Source organism: Anomalospiza imberbis, chromosome 18, assembly GCF_031753505.1.
Source record: "Anomalospiza imberbis isolate Cuckoo-Finch-1a 21T00152 chromosome 18, ASM3175350v1, whole genome shotgun sequence".
Classification (NCBI taxonomy): Eukaryota; Metazoa; Chordata; class Aves; order Passeriformes; family Viduidae; genus Anomalospiza; species Anomalospiza imberbis.
The window spans coordinates 4,352,070-4,367,770 of record NC_089698.1 but is presented as its reverse complement, the minus strand read 5'-3'; the positions used below and the strand labels follow the sequence as shown (position 1 = coordinate 4,367,770).

The window sequence follows — 15,701 nt, the reverse complement described above, 5'->3', positions numbered from 1 at the left end:
CAGCCTGCTGCAGGCTGGGAGATTTTAAGTGGAAAAACAAACAAATCAGTGGTTTTGACACTGTGCTCCACCTCCCCTCTCCAGCCTCTGCTCTTTCCTTGGTAACAGATAAGAACAACTCCCGGCCAGGGACAGGAGGCAAAGGGCACAAGGGACACTGATTTACTGCCATTCACCAGATAAAACACCCAGGGCCGACCCGAGCTTTATAAATAGCAACAAAGAACTCACCTGAGGGGTCACCTCTTCAAGGGAAGCGGTGATGCTCATTTACACGCGCACATGATCCCCATCCAGAGGCTTCGGGCAGCTCCTGCATGGACAAGCACATTCCCTGCGGCTGGTCCGGGCACTCAGACTTTCCCTCCGCAGCTCCGAGCCCTTTGGAGCCGATTTACCTCTCGCTGCACCCGCAAGGAAAACGGTAAGTGGGAGGAGAAGCAGCACCGCGGCTCGGCGGCGGTCACCAGCACAGGCAGCTGGGGGACAGGGGCAGCTCCGTGTGTGACAGCACGGAAGGACAAAGCCACCCGGGGCGCCGGGGAGCGGAGCAGGTGCCACCCCCGAGCAGGACCCGAGAGCCACCCACAGCCCTCGAGCCGGGCTGCAGCTCCCAGGAGTCGCCCACGGCAGGAGCACAGCAGCCACAGAGCCCCCTCAGCCCCTCTGACAGCCCGCATCCCTCCCGCAGACCCCCGTTTCCACCCCAGCCTCCCCGGGCCCAGGCTCCCACCGCGCCGCTCCGCTCCGCTCCCCCCGCCGGGCCCCGGCGCTGCCGGCGGCCACCCCGCAAGCCCCGGGCGCTCACCCTCGTCCCGGCGGACACCGGGCCGGGCGGGCCGGGCCGAGCGGCCCCGGAACCCCCCGGTGCCTCCCGGCTCCCCCGCCCAGGCCGCGGCCGCAGCCCCCTCCTCGCACCCGTGTCCGCGCTCCCCGTCCGGCCGCCAACCCGCCCCGCCGCTGCCGTTCCGCCGGCCCGCTCACCGGCTCGGCGCAGGGACAACAGCCGGCCCTGCGTCCCGGTGATACCGGGGAGGTCGGGCCGAGCCGGGCCAAACCGGGCCGGGCCAAGCCCGTGAGGCGGCAGCGCGGCGCGGCAGCGGGGGCCCGGCGGGCCATCGGACGGGTTTGGGGGCGCACTCGGGCGGCGCCGGAAGCGAGGCGAGGGGCGGAAGTTCCCCGCCCGGCGCCGCCGCTCGCTCGGTCCGAGGGGCTCGGTCCGTTCATGGTGAGGGGGAAAGGGCGGCTCGGGGCCGCGGGGGACGGGCCTGGAGGGCGGGGATGGGTTCTGGTCCTCGCGGGGGAGGAGGGGCTGGAGGGGTGAGCGGCTGGTGGGGGAATGGGGAGGGGGCTGTGAGGGGCTGCGGGGCTCCGGGCCTCAGCGGGGCAGGGGAAGCTGAGGGGGCTCCGGCCCTCGGGGGTGGCTGAGGGACTCTGGGTCGGGGAGCTCAGGGGGGCTTTGGGCCATGGGAGGGGGACTGAGAGAGGCGGAGAGGCCGGCGATTGCGGGTAGCGGTCCTGCCCGGCGCTGCGTGCGAGGCCGCTGCCCTGGGGAGGGGTCGGGCTGAGGATTTGGGGGTCCGGGCCCCGAGAGCGGTGCGGGTGCTGAGGAGCGGCAGTCCCCAGGGGCGGGCTGGTCCAGCCCCGAGGCTGGAGAGAGGGGTCCCGGGGGGAGTCTGACCCCCGGGAGCCGCGGAGGTCGCGGTCCGGTTTATGGTGCCCCGTGGTTTGGGGAGGGCAGGGCTGCGATTTGGGGTCGTGGTGGGATCGATCCCCTCTGGAACCCCGAGCGCATTCCTGCCCAAGCTGGGATGTTCCGGTACCGGAGGGAGCTGGAACGTGAGCTGAGGTTGCTGCCTCTGCCTCCCGGAGATGATGGGATCATCTCTAGGCCATCCCTGCCCCTCCTGCTCCCTCTCCTGTGCCGCACAACTCCGGCTCCTTTGGGAGTTTCATGGCCGTGAAGCAAAAATCCTTCGGTTCGGCTCATCCCGGAGCCCTGGGAGCTGGAGGAGCAGGGATGGAGGGGGTTGGTTATCCCACTCTGTCCCATCCTGAGGGAAAACAACCACGGAGGCTCCGAGCGATTGAGGATTTAGCGGGTCTGGGGGCATTAGCGGTGCTGAGCCTCCGTGTGCCTGTGCCATGTGAGCTTGGTGACAGGAATGTGGCTGGAGGCTGCTGTGTCCGGCTGGATTTTGGTGCTCTGAGCAGTGTGGGAGGGCAGGGAAGAGCAGGAAAAGCTCATGTGTGCTCTCCCTGTTTGCTCCAAGGGAAAAAGCCTTGAAAACCTGTGGATATTCTGCAGCTTAACACTTGGGAATCTGTTGATTTCTGCATTTGGACTCACAGGAATCATCTGCTCCACTTGTGTGTGTTGGGAATTGCCCAATTCCATCCCAGATTATTGATGGAGTAAGAGCTTTAAGCTGTGGAGTTGTGTAAGAAATGAAAGCAGTTGTTGTGGGAAAGCTTGGCTTTGCCGTGCAAGACCCGGCTCAGCATTCCCAGGGCTTTTTCCACCGGGGAAAAAAACAGGGACTGTGCCCACCAATGTCCTTCAGCTCCTGAGAGTGAAACTTTGAAAACACTTGAGAACTTCACACAAAGAGCCGCGGGAGGAGCGAGGTGTGAAACAGCCGGTGGGAACAGGGGTGTCACACTGCCAGAGTGGGAATTGCTCCTTTGAGCTGGGAGCTGCTCCCTTGAGCTGGAAAGTCTTTCCTTGAGCTGGGAGCTGCTCCCTTGAGCTGGAAAGTCCTTCCTTGAGCTGGGAATTCCTTCCTTGACCTGGAAGTTGCACTCTTGAGCTGGGAGCTCCTTCCTTGAGCTGGGAACTGTTCCCTTGAGCTGGAAAGTCCTTCCTTGAGGTGGGAATTCCTTCCTTGAGCTGGAAATTGTACTCTTGAGCTGGGAGCTGCTCCCTTGAGCTGGGAAGTCCTTCCTTGAGCTGGGAGCTGCTCCCTTGAGCTGGAAAGTCCTTCCTTGAGCTGGGAATTCCTTCCTTGACCTGGAAATTGCACTCTTGAGCTGGGAGCTCCTTCCTTGAGCTGGGAACTGTTCCCTTGAGCTGGAAAGTCCTTCCTTGAGCTGGGAATTCCTTCCTTGACCGGGAAATTGTACTCTTGAGCTGGGAGCTCCTTCCTTGAGCTGGGAACTGTCCCCTTGAGCTGGAAAGTTCTTCCTTGAGGTCGGAATTCCTTCCTTGAGCTGGGAGCCGCTCCCTTGAGCTGGAAAGTCCTTCCTTGAGTTGGAAATTGCAGTCTTGAGCTGGGAGCTGCTCCCTTGAGCTGGGAGCTGCTCCCTTGAGCTGGGAACTGCACTCTTGAAGTGGGACCTCCTTCCTTGAGCTGGGCACCCCCTTCCTTGCAGGAAGAGATGTCGGGAGAGAGCGTGGTGAGCTCAGCAGTGCCGGCGGCCGCGACGCGCACGACGTCCTTCAAGGGGAGCAGCCCCAGCTCCAAGTACGTGAAGCTGAACGTGGGGGGGGCCCTGTACTACACCACCATGCAGACCCTGACCAAGCAGGACACCATGCTCAAGGCCATGTTCAGCGGGCGCATGGAAGTGCTCACGGACAGTGAAGGTAAGGATCGGGACGTTCCCGGCGCCCTCCGCGTCCTTCCTGGGCAGGGAAAGTCACAGGGGTCGTGGCAAGGTCAGAGGAACTTCTGTTTGTAGGGTTGGAAGGATGGAGGATCTCTCCTGCAAAGAAGGGTTGGGATTGTTCAGCCTGGACAAAAGGCAGGTTTGGGGTGACCTGATTGTGGCCTTCCAGTGCCTGTGAAGGAGCCACAAGAACCACTGAGGGAGAATATTTATAAAGCCCAGGAGTGGCAGGACCAGAGAATAGGTTTGGATTAGATATTGGGAAGGAATCTTTCCCTGTGAGTGCTGAGGCCCTGGCACAGGGTGCCCAGAGAAGGTGTGGCTGCTCCTGGATCCCTGGAAGTGTCCAAGGCCAGGTTGGATGGGGCTTGGGATAGAGGGAGGTGTCTCTGCCCTTGGCAAGGAGTGGACTAAATAATCTTCAAGACCCCTCCCAACCCAAACCATGCTGTTTTTCCACAACTCCATGATTAAACAGCTGGGAAAAATGTGGAACAAAAGACAAGAATGACCTGAGTGTTTGCCTGAAGAGCAGAAGGACTCTAAGAAATGCCAAAGCTCCTCTCAGGCCCAGGTGACACCTGGAGCATCTTTTCCTTTCAGAATACTGACACTAAAGCTCTGAAGCCCATGGAAAAAGCTGGGGATAGTGATTAGAAATCCTTGAGCTGGGACTTGTGTGTCTTCTTGGAAGCTCAGAATGCCATTCCCTCTTCTTGTCTCCTTCCTTATAAATAAAATATAAAACATGATCTGAACATAGGTATAAATTAGTTAAAAGCTGATTTTTTTAAAATGAAACTGTTATCTTGTGGGACTGTTGACAGCTGATTTCCTTAAAATAGAACGAGTTGCAAAATTTTCAGAAAACTTTGGATTTTATCTCCACATTCCCACATTGTGGGTGTGCCAGAGTTTAACTGGAAGCTCAGCTTTATTTTCACTCTGATGTTTTACCCATAACAATATTTAAGGACCTTTGTCTTTAACAACAGCCTCTGCAAAGCTGAGCCTGGAGATTCAAACCTCCCTTGGGATTAGTTAATTATTATTTGAAAAATTTTGTTTGAATTTGCTGAAAATAGAGAAAATACAGTACAGGGTTGGACTGAGTTTTGAGTGCTTTAAAATAGTCTGTTTACAGGTTTATGATAAGCTTTCCTGAGATACAAGGGAGTGAACTTGAAGGAAAAAAATGTAAAAATACAGCCTGATTAGCTGAACATTACTGGTTTAGCTAGAAGTCTTTATATTTAAGCTGGGGAAAATAAAGCTGTGTTGTTCCAGGTGTAATCCCAGGCCAGGATAAAGCAGGAATGTGGATGCTGTGATCTGGGGCTCTGGATCAAAGGGTCTCTGGGATACTTATACTGGATAGAGACCATGGAGGTTGCATAAAAAAAGTCAGTCTGTGGGTCAAATTTGGAAAAAAAGTCAAATGGGAATCAACACTGGGTCAAATTTGGGAAAACCCCTGTCACATGGGAATCAACACCTTGACTGGGAACACTAGGGGACTGGAAATGTTGTGAACATTCTCCCTTTGCTAAGCTTAGGGTGGATCTTCCTGTCCCTCCCTGAAGCTGCTTCACTGAATTTGATAATTCCAGACTTCCATGGCTGGAAATGGAATGGAAATTCCAAATTCATTTTGGAAACTCACCCTGGCATGATCCCAGTGTCCTGGGCAGGTAAAGGAGGGTTGGGACTCAGAGGCTCTGGAAGTGCAGGTGCTGTTTGCACCCCAAATCTGAGGATAACTGGAGTTTCTCTCACTAAAATCCCAAGTTTGTTTTGCTGTGACTCCCACAATGTGTGTGTGGGATTGTTCCATGGAACCAGTTTGTGTTTTAAGAGGAATTTGATACTTCCTGTATGTTGTAACACAGACACTCCCATTGCAGCAGTTCTTGCTTTATCTCCCCTTGCCTGGAAACTGGGACAATAGCACTGGGGCTGCTAAAGGAAACACTTTTTATCTGGAATTCTTCAAAATCCTCCTAATGGGTCACACCCAAAACCTGGCATCAAACGAGATGTTTCTTAGGAAAAGAAGCCAGGCTTGGGGAGCAACTGGAAGGAGTTGGGTTTAACCAGTCTGGAATTTGGCACATGGGGTCCTGCTCTGTGTCTGGGATTCAGATCCCACCTCCTCCTCCCAGCGGAACAATTCCAACCTGCTGCTCCTCAGGCTGGAGGAGAAAAGTCTGGGCTTCTCTGGCTGTGGGTGGCAGATGATTGTTTTCAGCTTAGAAATTGTTGATGAACTGTAGCAAATCAGCATATTTGGAACATTTTCTTTGGATGGTAATGGGCGGGGAGAAGGATATGAGTTTTCCAGGTGCATCCACCTGTTTCCAGTTATCTTTTTTTTCCCTGACTCCCTGCTGCTGTTGATGGGGAAGCTGTTCCTGGTCCAGCTGCTGATAAGAGAGTGGAGCCTCAGGCAGTGTCCAGTGTCAGGCTCCTGTTTCACCTGCCAGGGCTTGGTTGGAAAATATCTGGTTTTAGCTGGAGTGTTTGGATCCTGTCCCTGAGAATTCCTGTAAGACAAAGATGAATTTCTGAAGGTGTGATGTGTCCATGGACAAAGGCAGTGAGGGGAGGGGGGCTCTGCCCCTCTGCCCAGGTGAGACCCCACCTGCAGAGCTGCCCCAGCCCTGGGGCCCAGCACAGGAGAGAGTCCAGAGGAGACACCAGGGTGATCAGAGGGATGGAGCAGCTCTGCTGGGAGGAAAGACTGGGATTGTTCAGCCTGGAGAAGGGAAGGCTCTGGAGTGGCCTAAGTGTGCCTTCCAGGGCCTGAAGGAGCTGACAAAAAAATGGGAAGGGTCTACTTGCAAGGGTCTGGAGTGACAGGACAAGTGGGGATGGCTTCAAATTGCCAGAGGGCAGGAATAGATGGGATATTGGGAAGAAATCCACCCTGTGAGTGTGGTGAGAGGCTGGGATGGAATTCCCAGAGAAGCTGTGGCTGCCCCATCCCTGGAAGTGTCCAAGGCCAGGTTGGACAGGGCTCGGAGCAGCCTGGGATAGTGGAAGGTGGCTCTGCCCCATGGCACGGGGTTGGAACAGGATAAATTTTTAAGTTCCCTTCCAACTCAAACCATTCCATGATTCCATACAGCCCATGGATTCCATGTCCATGTTCCTAAATGGATCACAGGATGTTTTTGGAACACTGCAATTAAAAAATAAGTCTAAAAGACTTCAGCCCACTTGTTGGCTCTGCTGTGGCCAAGTGGCACCGGGGTCACTTCCCTGTGACTCATCTCCTTTGGGCTGTTTGGGGGAAGCAGAAGGGTTTTTAAAGCTCTTCTAGTGGTCACTCTGATTTTGCAACGCTACTAGAAGTGTTTTCTCATCCCCACATGAAAATGAGCAACTCTGCTTCAGTTTCGCCATCTGTAAACATGAAGTTGCAGCAGATTTTTGCAGCCTACGAGGAATCACAGAGGAGTTTGGGGATGGTAATTCTGCTCTCAGCTGGCCCATTACCTTCCTGTGTGCTCCAGTGAGCTTGGGAAGTAGCTGCATTTGTGGAATATGGATGTCCTGGTTTATTACCATGGCTTGTGCTTCCTCTTTATCACAGAATCCCAGAATGGTTTGTGTCACAAAGGACTTTAAAGCTCACCTTGTTCCACCCCTACCATGGGCAGACACACCTTCCACTAAATCTCCCACTAAAATGGGATTTCTTGCTTTCCATACTCTGCACTGCCAAATGGGCTTTTTTCTGCTCGAGTTGGATTAGCCATTAGTCTGGATCAGTCCTTTGTCCCATCATTTCTTTCTCTAGTTTGTTGTTCCAGCCTGTAAAATCACACTTGGAGCACACTGTGTTGTCTGTGGACAGCAGGAATGAGGGAGCTGGGAAGCCTGGAGTGAGCTGCTGCAGAGTGTCTCCTTTTCCCTCAGAAAGGGCCGTGTTCCCTTTCCAGATTGAACCAAATGTTCAGACTTTTCCTCGTAATTCCATTCATACAGAGCACACAGGGGCTGCTTTAACTTACTTTCCTTATTTGTCCAAAATATGACTCCTTCCCCACAAGCGTTTCCTCGCTGCATTCCTGAGCCTCAGCCTGTGAGAGTGGCCATCTGTTCACTCAGGGAAACTCCAGCCTCGGCAATGCCTGACTTTTCCAGGCTCCAGCCTGATCCCAGCAGCAAGAGGTGAAATGTGGATCGTGCACCCACAGCTTTGGTTTGTAGCTCTTTTCTTCCCTGGAGGAGAGAAGGCTCCAGGAAGACCTTGGAGCACTTTGCAGCACCTAAAGGAGCTCCAGCAGAGCTGGAAGTGGGACTTGGGACAAGGACATTGAGAGACAAGACAAGGGGGAATGGTTTCCCACTGTCAGAGGCAGGGTTAGATGGGATACTGAGAAGAAATTATTCCCTGTGAGAGTGCTGAGGCCCTGGCACAGGGTGCCCAGAGAGGCTGTGGCTGCCCCATCCCTGGAAATGCCCAAGGCCAGGTGGGCAGGGGTTTGGAGCAACCTGGGATAGTGGGAGGTGTCCCTGCCCATGGCAGGGGTGGGACTGGATGGGCTTTAAGTTCCCTTCCAACCCAAACCATTCCATGATTCTCCTCCCACCATGGTCCTAAGCTCCAGCTGTGCCGCACTCTCTGCTCACATTCCCCGTTCCATCCTCACACTCGCAGTTCCATCATGTCCTCACCAGTTTGCTCTGCCAAGGCCTTCTGCCACATTCATCTCAGCTTGTCCTTACTGTGGCCTTCCTGTGTCCCCAGGCTGGATCCTGATCGACCGCTGTGGGAAGCACTTTGGGACAATCCTGAACTACCTGCGGGACGGGGCCGTGCCGCTCCCGGAGAGCCGCCGGGAGATCGAGGAGCTGCTGGCTGAGGCCAAGTACTACCTGGTGCAGGGGCTGGTGGATGAATGCCAGGCAGCCCTGCAGGTGGGCACGGGGCTCAGGGGCCACCAGGGGCAGCTGGGGGTGGGCATCAGCATCTGGGCAGAGCAGGATTTTCTCCTGGTCTTCATGTGTTGATTTTGGAGGCTTGGATGGAAATGGGAATCGTTCATGTTGCCATCTGTTGGAGTCTGGTCACATCTAGGAAAACCAGCTTCTTCCCAGAGCTGCTGGGAGTCCTGTTGTGTTATTTATTATGCTCTGAGGTTCCCATCTTGGGTTGGATGCCACTGTCACTGATGTCCTGTCTGAGAGAAGCCCCATTCCAGATCCTGCTGTTTAACAGTGCACAGGACATTCAGTGGTGGAGAGCGGGAATGGACACCTCAGGTGCTCCCAGAAGAATGGTGCCTGGCCAGCCACAGCCCAGGAACCACCACAGGGACAGACTGGACACTGATCCCTCAGCAGAGATCATTCCCAGGAAATGTGGGTGTGCCCTGGGATCTGTTGTCACTCAGCTGCTGTTTGGTTCTTGCTCCCACAGAACAAGGACGCGTACGAGCCCTTCTGCAAGGTCCCGGTGATCACCTCCTCCAAGGAGGAGCAGAAGCTGATTGCAACCTCCAACAAGGTGAGAGACTTGGATGTGCCATGAGGAGAGCTGGGGGTGCCCAGCCTGGAGAGAAGGCTTTGGGGAGACCCCAGAGCTCCTTCCAGTGCCTAAAGGGGCTCCAAGAGGACTGGAGTGCTGGACAAGGGATGGAGTGACAGGATAAGCGTGATGCCTTTAAGCTGAAGGGCAGGGTTAGATGGGATATTAGGAAAAAATTCTTCCCTGTGAGCATGGTGAGGCCCTGGCACAGGTTGCCCAGGGAAGCTGTGGGTGCCCCTGGATCCCTGGAAGTGTCCAAGGCCCAGTTGGACAGGGCTTGAAGCAACCTGGGATAGTGGAAGGTGTCCCTGCACATAGCAGGGGGTCCTGGTAAGACAGAGGGAAGATAAGAATAGATGAGGATCCAGTCCCAGAAGGGATCAGGAGGGATTGCAGTCCCATTGCCAACCTGTGCATCACAGGTTTGCAGCAACAGCAGTAACAACACTGAAATCCCACTGGGAATTGGCCATTGCAGCTTCTCCGTGGGGCCTTGGGCTGAGCTGAGGTTCCAGCTCTGGCCGTGCTCCCTGGAACTCATCTGTGCTTTGTTTCTTACAGCCAGCAGTGAAGCTGCTCTATAACAGAAGCAACAACAAATATTCCTACACCAGGTAAGTGACTTCAGCTGGAATGGTTGGATGTTTTTCATAGACTAAAATCCACTATAAAAGTTTCATTTTTCTTCCCCCAGACCCGATGACAGATTGCTGTTGGCAGGCACTCCATTTTTTCCCAATTAATTTCAAACTGGAGTAAGAAGGGAGTCTGCTGCCATCCATGGAAGGCTGAGCCTGTGCTATTTCTGTGCCAGAGGAGTTCCTCTAATACTTAGGTGCAGCTGGCAGAGGCTCCTGGCCAAGTGCTGTCTGCATTCCCATGGACTGCTGTGTGGTAGTTGAACACAGGGAGCTCAGTGAGAGGTGAAATCATCAAACTGGGGGCCTTGTCCTCTTTCCTTTATTCCCTTATAAGTTTCATGACATAACAGTGCCCACCCAGGGTGCTGAGCTCAAGAATAGTTTGATTTGGCTGATAGAACTTTGCACCCGGGTGAAATGGCCTTGGACAGTTCTTCACAGGGCTGTTGCTGTTGTATTGCTGCTGCTTCAGGTTTTCCTGCCTGTAGTAGTGAAATAATAAGAATTAATTTCTTTGGTTTGCCCCATCCCTGGAAGTGTCCAAGGCCAGGTTGGATTGGGCTTGGAGCAACCTGGGGTAGTGGAAGGTGCCCCAGCCCATGTCACAGGGTGGCACTGGATGGGCTTTAAGGTCCCTCCAACCCAAACCATCCTGGGATTCTGTGACACAGGAATCTGGGATCTCAAGGCTGTCAGTGCTCACCGCTCCCACTCTTTCCATGTGCTCTGTAAATTCCTGCTGCTGCCTCCATTTCCACAGCAACTCCGATGACAACATGCTGAAGAACATTGAGCTCTTTGACAAGCTGTCCCTGAGGTTCAATGGGAGAGTGCTCTTCATCAAGGATGTCATTGGGGATGAGATCTGCTGCTGGTCCTTCTACGGGCAGGGCCGCAAGATCGCCGAGGTCTGCTGCACCTCCATCGTTTATGCCACCGAGAAGAAGCAGACCAAGGTACAGGAAAACTGGGAATGCTCCAGCCTGGCACCCTGACAGCTGAGCGGGCTGGCACTTTGTTCAGCACCTCTGGAGGATAATCAGTGCATTGAAAGTGGGGCAGCAGCTGGAGTTCATCCTGGGGGTACAGCAGGAGCTGTCTGCACTGGGCAGTTGGGATATTCCATAAAGCCCTGTGGTATTCCATAATGCATCGTGGTATCCATAATGTTCAGTCCAGCTCTATCTTCAGACAAACTTGTGCATTTAACTACATTTGGGTTTGGGAGTTGCAAGTAGATGACCTAGGGATGGAACTAAATTATCTTTAAGGTGCCTCCCAACCCAAACCATTCCCTAGCCCTACACCCCCATGTAAGGAGGGATCCAGCAATGGCACACCTTCCCTGTATTCTTCCCTTTCCCAGGAGAGATCTGCCTGGTTCTGGTAAAAACCCAACTTGTGGTTGGACTCAAAAGCTGGAAGCAAAAAATGGAGTAGAAAGGACTGTGCCTGAAAGGATTTCTGTGGCTGGGGTGCAGTTAAGGAATTGTAACACCGGGTATCAGGAATCCAAACCGAGGTGCCTGCAGTGAGTGACCTTCTCTTCCCTGCCTGCCAGGTGGAGTTCCCAGAAGCCCGAATTTACGAGGAGACCCTGAACATTCTTCTGTACGAATCCCAGGATGGGAGGGGGCCGGACAATGCCCTCCTGGAAGCCACAGGAGGGGCTGCAGGGCGCTCGCACCACCTGGAGGAGGATGAGGAGCGGGAGCGCATTGAGCGCGTGCGGAGGATCCACATCAAGCGCCCGGATGACAGGGCCCACCTGCACCAGTGAGCCCGGGGACCCCCGCAGCTCTGGGCGAGGGGCTGCCCTGCAGCAGGACCAGGCAGTGCAACTCCTGTCCAGCACAGTCTGTAAATTGGGATTTGTAACAAATTCTAGGTTATTTGGGGTATTTAAATGCGGTAGTTGTAGGGCGAGGATCAATGAGGTTACTGGGCAGCCTGGAAGGGCCTGTTGAGCAGCTGGAGAAATGCCCAGAATTTTTAGCACTCTTGTCGTGTCTGTTTTGTGCTGGAGAGGAGGAGGACTGGCTTCCTGTGGCTTTGGTAATGATCCTGCACTTTAAAACCAAAACAACAAACAAAAGGTCAGCCAGCCACCCTCCTTCCCTCTGGCACTCCCTGACCCTCCTGGGCCGGGGGAGGAAGGCAGGGACCTGGACCCAGGGCTGCTGCACAGCTCCCTGGCTCCTGGGAGAGAGCTTGGGAGTGCCTTGCGTGACTCCCCAAAGAACAAATGGCACAGGCTGACGAGATTCCTGGAGTTCTGGGGGCAGAGGGATCCCTCAGAGCAGTGGGAGGGAGCAGGGGCTGCTCCCTCAGGTTCCCCACAGCTCTCAGGATCTGCTCCTCCAAGGGCTCAGTGGAGCTTCTGCAGCATTGAGCTGGGGACACCCATCCCTGTTTTATCCCTACAGTTCAAGGTTAAAATTCCTCCCAAAGGAGGAGAATCAGGAGCAAATTGTCCATGGTTGCTTTCCCTAGGTGTGGTGTTGGTACTGGTCAGTGCTTAGAGCTTCTGCCTGAGCCTGGATTTCAGCTGGGGGGTTGGTTTCCAGCAGCTCCCAGGTACCAGGAGTCACAGCAGGTTCAATCCCTCCATGTTGGGGGATGCTGGTGGGGGGCAGCAGCCCTGGTTCCCTTCTGGAGCTGATCCAGGAGCGTTGCCTTGCTCTGAGTGAGGGAAAACAAAAGCAGGCAGTGACCCAGAGGCAGATATTCCCTGCTTGACTTCATCCTGAGGCTGTTCCAAATCCTCCCAGCCATGGCAGCTGTGTGTGGAAGGGCAGAGCATGGAGAAGGCCACTGCACTGTGGTTTTCTACGAGTGCTTTTCTCTTGTCAATGGATATTTTATCTACCTCCTTGTCTCCTGTTGCCTGTTGTGGAGTCAAGTGACAGCGGTGGTGGGAGGTGGGGTGTCATTCCATAGGGCTGGCAGCAGAGCCACAGCTGTGACAGTTCAGGTCACCAGTCCTGGGAGGCAGAGAAACCTGAGGTAGGAAGTGTTAAACTTGCACTGCAGCAGCACCCGTGGGTGACACCAGAGCACTCTGCCCTGGGCTAGAGTTTCTTTTGACCTTTCTCTGGAATATTTAGCCCTGGCTTTAACAGCCACGCTCCTCTGGAGCAGCAGCTCTTTGTTCCTGCTCCAAGGATCCCTGCTCCTGGCTCAGGGACATGGGAACAGTGTAAAAACCAAAGGTGCTGCAGCAGCACCAGCCACGTTCTTCTGTTCCACAGAGCTCCTTGGTAGAGGCTGAAACACACCAGGAAGCGGCTGTACAGTTTTGGATCATCAATTAAAGCTCAAAGATTTCCAATTTAATCTGAGGCCATTTTTCTAGTAACCAAAGACTTTTCCTCATTGCAGGCAGCTGCTGGCTGTGGCAGGTGGGGGTGTTGTACCTGTCTCCTCTCCTCTTTCTCCTGCACCTCCTGATTGTTCACGGAGAGCTCCACAGTCTCCTTGGGGTTCAGCAGCTTCAGCTCTGTCCTGACACCTCAGGGCTTCCAGTTTGAGTTTTACTTAAACCTGTTTGCAGCACCCTCTAGGGCTGGAGCAGTGCAGAGGGGGAAGGAGCCAGTGCCCCTCCCCTCAGGGCTGGGATGAGCTGAGGGCGAGGCAGGGAAGTCCTGGATTGCTGTTTCTCCAGCACTGTGTACTTTTGACACTTAACTGGTGATTGCTGAACTGTTTCTGGGCATCTCAGCATCTGGAGCAGCCCTGCTGCCCTTGGGGGTGGAGGCTGTGTCTCAGCAGAGGGTGACCAGGGACCAGCACCAGTCCTGCAGCAAACCCTGCTCGCTCCAGCTGGGAGCTGCTCTCCAGCAGGCTCGGGACAGCTCGTCCCCGGCTGTGCTGACCTGCAGACCCCAGAGCAAATCCAGTCCTGTGGGGCACAGCAGCTTCAGCCCCAGGAGGTGACAGCAGTACTAAGCACCTGACAGGTCACAGCTAGTGATTAACTTCTCTGTAAATAGATCTTTAACTGGCTTCAGGCTTTTCCCTTTCAGGTTATGCAAACTAAGTTCTTAAAAACCAGGGGAGGGCTGTTTTTAATCTTTGTACAGGGCTTTGTAGAGCTGTTGGTTTAGCAAAGTCACTCCAGGAGAGTTAAAAGTTTCAATTTCAGTTTTGTTACTGCATTTGTGGGCAGACTCTGCCTTATCTCACTCCTGAGCTCACCCTCGGGGTGCTGGAGTGGTGCAGCCAAGCTGTGCTGTCCTGGGGCCTGTCCTTTACCTGCTGCCCCTGTCCTTGCTCTGGGCACACCCTGGTCATGCCCTTGCACAAATGCTCTCAGCCCCGAGCCTCGTTACTCTAAGTGGTTTCACTCTGAGCTCTCAGGTGCAGCTGGGGCTCAGGGCAGGAGTCCTGGGCACAAGCAGCTCTTCAGATTATCCTTCCCTGCCTCCCAGTGCCAGGGAGAGCAGAGCTGGCTGCTTCCATCCTCCAGCACCAGCAGTGACAGCACAGCCCAGGGGAGCTGAGGAAAGTCCCCCTGGGGAAGGGATTTTGTCCCCTCCCAGCTCCTGACATGGGTGGGGCTGCACAAGGAGGGGACAGGGACCACCCCTGGTGCCCCCTTCCCACCTGTCTCCCTGTAGCACCAAAGCAGCTGCTCCTGCACTTCCCCAAGGCAGGTTTGGATCCCCTGAGCAGCACCTGGGCAAGCCTCCAAGCTCCCATCCTACCTTAGAGCAAAGCATAGGTAGAACCTTTCAGTCTTAATGGAATTGTTTCATGGACAACAGCAAATTCCTGTTCTGTACAATCATTCCCACCTGTCCAGACATCTGCACAGAACAAGCTTCAGCTGGATTTCAGTGTATGGTTGATGTTTGCAATATGTACTTTTGTTTGTTTTTTTTTTTTTTAATATAACACAATAAATTAGAAGATATTTCATATTTACATGCGTGTCACTTTATTACTTGCTCAGAGCTCGATGGCCTCATGGGCTGTGTGGCTGGAGGAACTTTTGAGATGAATATCAGATCTCCATCCTAATTAATGTCAGTTTGACCTCCCAGCCCTCCCTGTGTGAGAGGCCCCAGCTGTTGGGATTCTCTCTGGTCAGTCTGCCTTGAGAAGAGTTGGTTTTAGAGCTGGGTTAACACTGCTCTGCACTTCTTGCAGTGCTCCTGAGTAGTGTCTCAAAGTACAGCTAGAGAAGCCTTTTGGCTTCTGTCCTAATCCTTCCTGACCTCTCAGAGATGGAGATTTTGCCTTGGAAGTTTGGGGATAAATGTCCCTGTGACCACGTAACAAGCATCTCCTGCCGGGAACGTTACAGCAACATCAGGGATTTTATTTATCTATAGTTGAATAATTTTAAGCTATAAAAAAAAGAGCCTAAAAGATGCAAACAAACTCTCAAATCACAGCAGCCCTGTGGCATCAGAGATTCCAGGGGAGATGTGAGGGCTGGTCTCATCCTGCAGGCTCCTTTCTGTTCCCAGCCACGGGAACAGGGACTGGTTCTCATCAAGACTTTCTCGAGGTTGACACCTGGGAGGAGAAGAGGAAGGAGCCATTAAATCAGGAATCCTCAAGGTGCCTGGAAGAGAGGTGGTAGTGGAGTTTCTATTTGCCCATTGGTCCATAGAGACAATTCCCTCCATCTTGTCTGCAGGATGGAGAACTCCACTTGGAATTCTTCCTTGGAGCTTCAGCTCCTCAGAGGACCTGCTTGAGTGACAAGAAGTGCCTTCCCTCCATGCCCCAACCCATTTCAGGCATAACCTGGTTGAGGGAGGCAGCAAGAGGTGGAAAACATCCCCTGAGGCCTCATTTTGCTGGTGCACATTGAGTTTGGGTCAGACTAAATTCTCTTAAGTGCCCACCCCAGTAACCAGCCTTGCTCCCCCATCCCTGGGCCAATTCCTGCACAATCCCTGGAG

General features: G+C 54.1%; 2 protein-coding genes across 5 annotated transcripts in view; one reads left to right on the top strand and one right to left on the bottom strand.

Moving 5' to 3' along the window:
* The first annotated feature begins 81 nt into the window (after nt 1-81).
* KCTD10 (potassium channel tetramerization domain containing 10) lies at nt 82-14,712 on the top strand. Of its 2 annotated transcripts, none has more exons than XM_068208636.1 (7): nt 82-424; nt 3,373-3,586; nt 8,366-8,535; nt 9,038-9,124; nt 9,707-9,759; nt 10,547-10,742; nt 11,348-14,712. In XM_068208636.1, the coding sequence occupies exons 2-7, from the start codon at nt 3,379-3,381 to the stop codon at nt 11,564-11,566; spliced, it is 933 nt and encodes a 310-aa protein (XP_068064737.1). In that variant the 5' UTR covers nt 82-424; nt 3,373-3,378; the 3' UTR covers nt 11,567-14,712. The 2 variants fall into 2 exon arrangements, with proteins under 2 accessions (XP_068064737.1, XP_068064736.1); XM_068208635.1 differs by lacking the exon at nt 82-424 and adding an exon at nt 1,069-1,228.
* The window catches only part of MYO1H (myosin IH), a 28,025-nt gene continuing 27,025 nt past the window's right edge, over nt 14,702-15,701 (bottom strand). For all 3 annotated transcript variants that reach the window (XM_068208630.1, XM_068208629.1, XM_068208632.1), the window contains exon 32: nt 14,702-15,309. In XM_068208630.1, the coding sequence (XP_068064731.1) occupies nt 15,286-15,309 (24 nt within the window). In that variant the 3' untranslated portion in view covers nt 14,702-15,285. The remainder of the gene's footprint in view (nt 15,310-15,701) is intronic.

What these genes read in the sequence shown, in the direction of transcription:
- KCTD10 (XM_068208635.1), top strand. An exon ending in AACAAATATTCCTACACCAG is followed by an intron (nt 9,760 to 10,546) that starts GTAAGTGACTTC and finishes CCATTTCCACAG; the next exon opens with CAACTCCGATGACAACATGC. An exon ending in CCGAGAAGAAGCAGACCAAG is followed by an intron (nt 10,743 to 11,347) that starts GTACAGGAAAAC and finishes CCTGCCTGCCAG; the next exon opens with GTGGAGTTCCCAGAAGCCCG.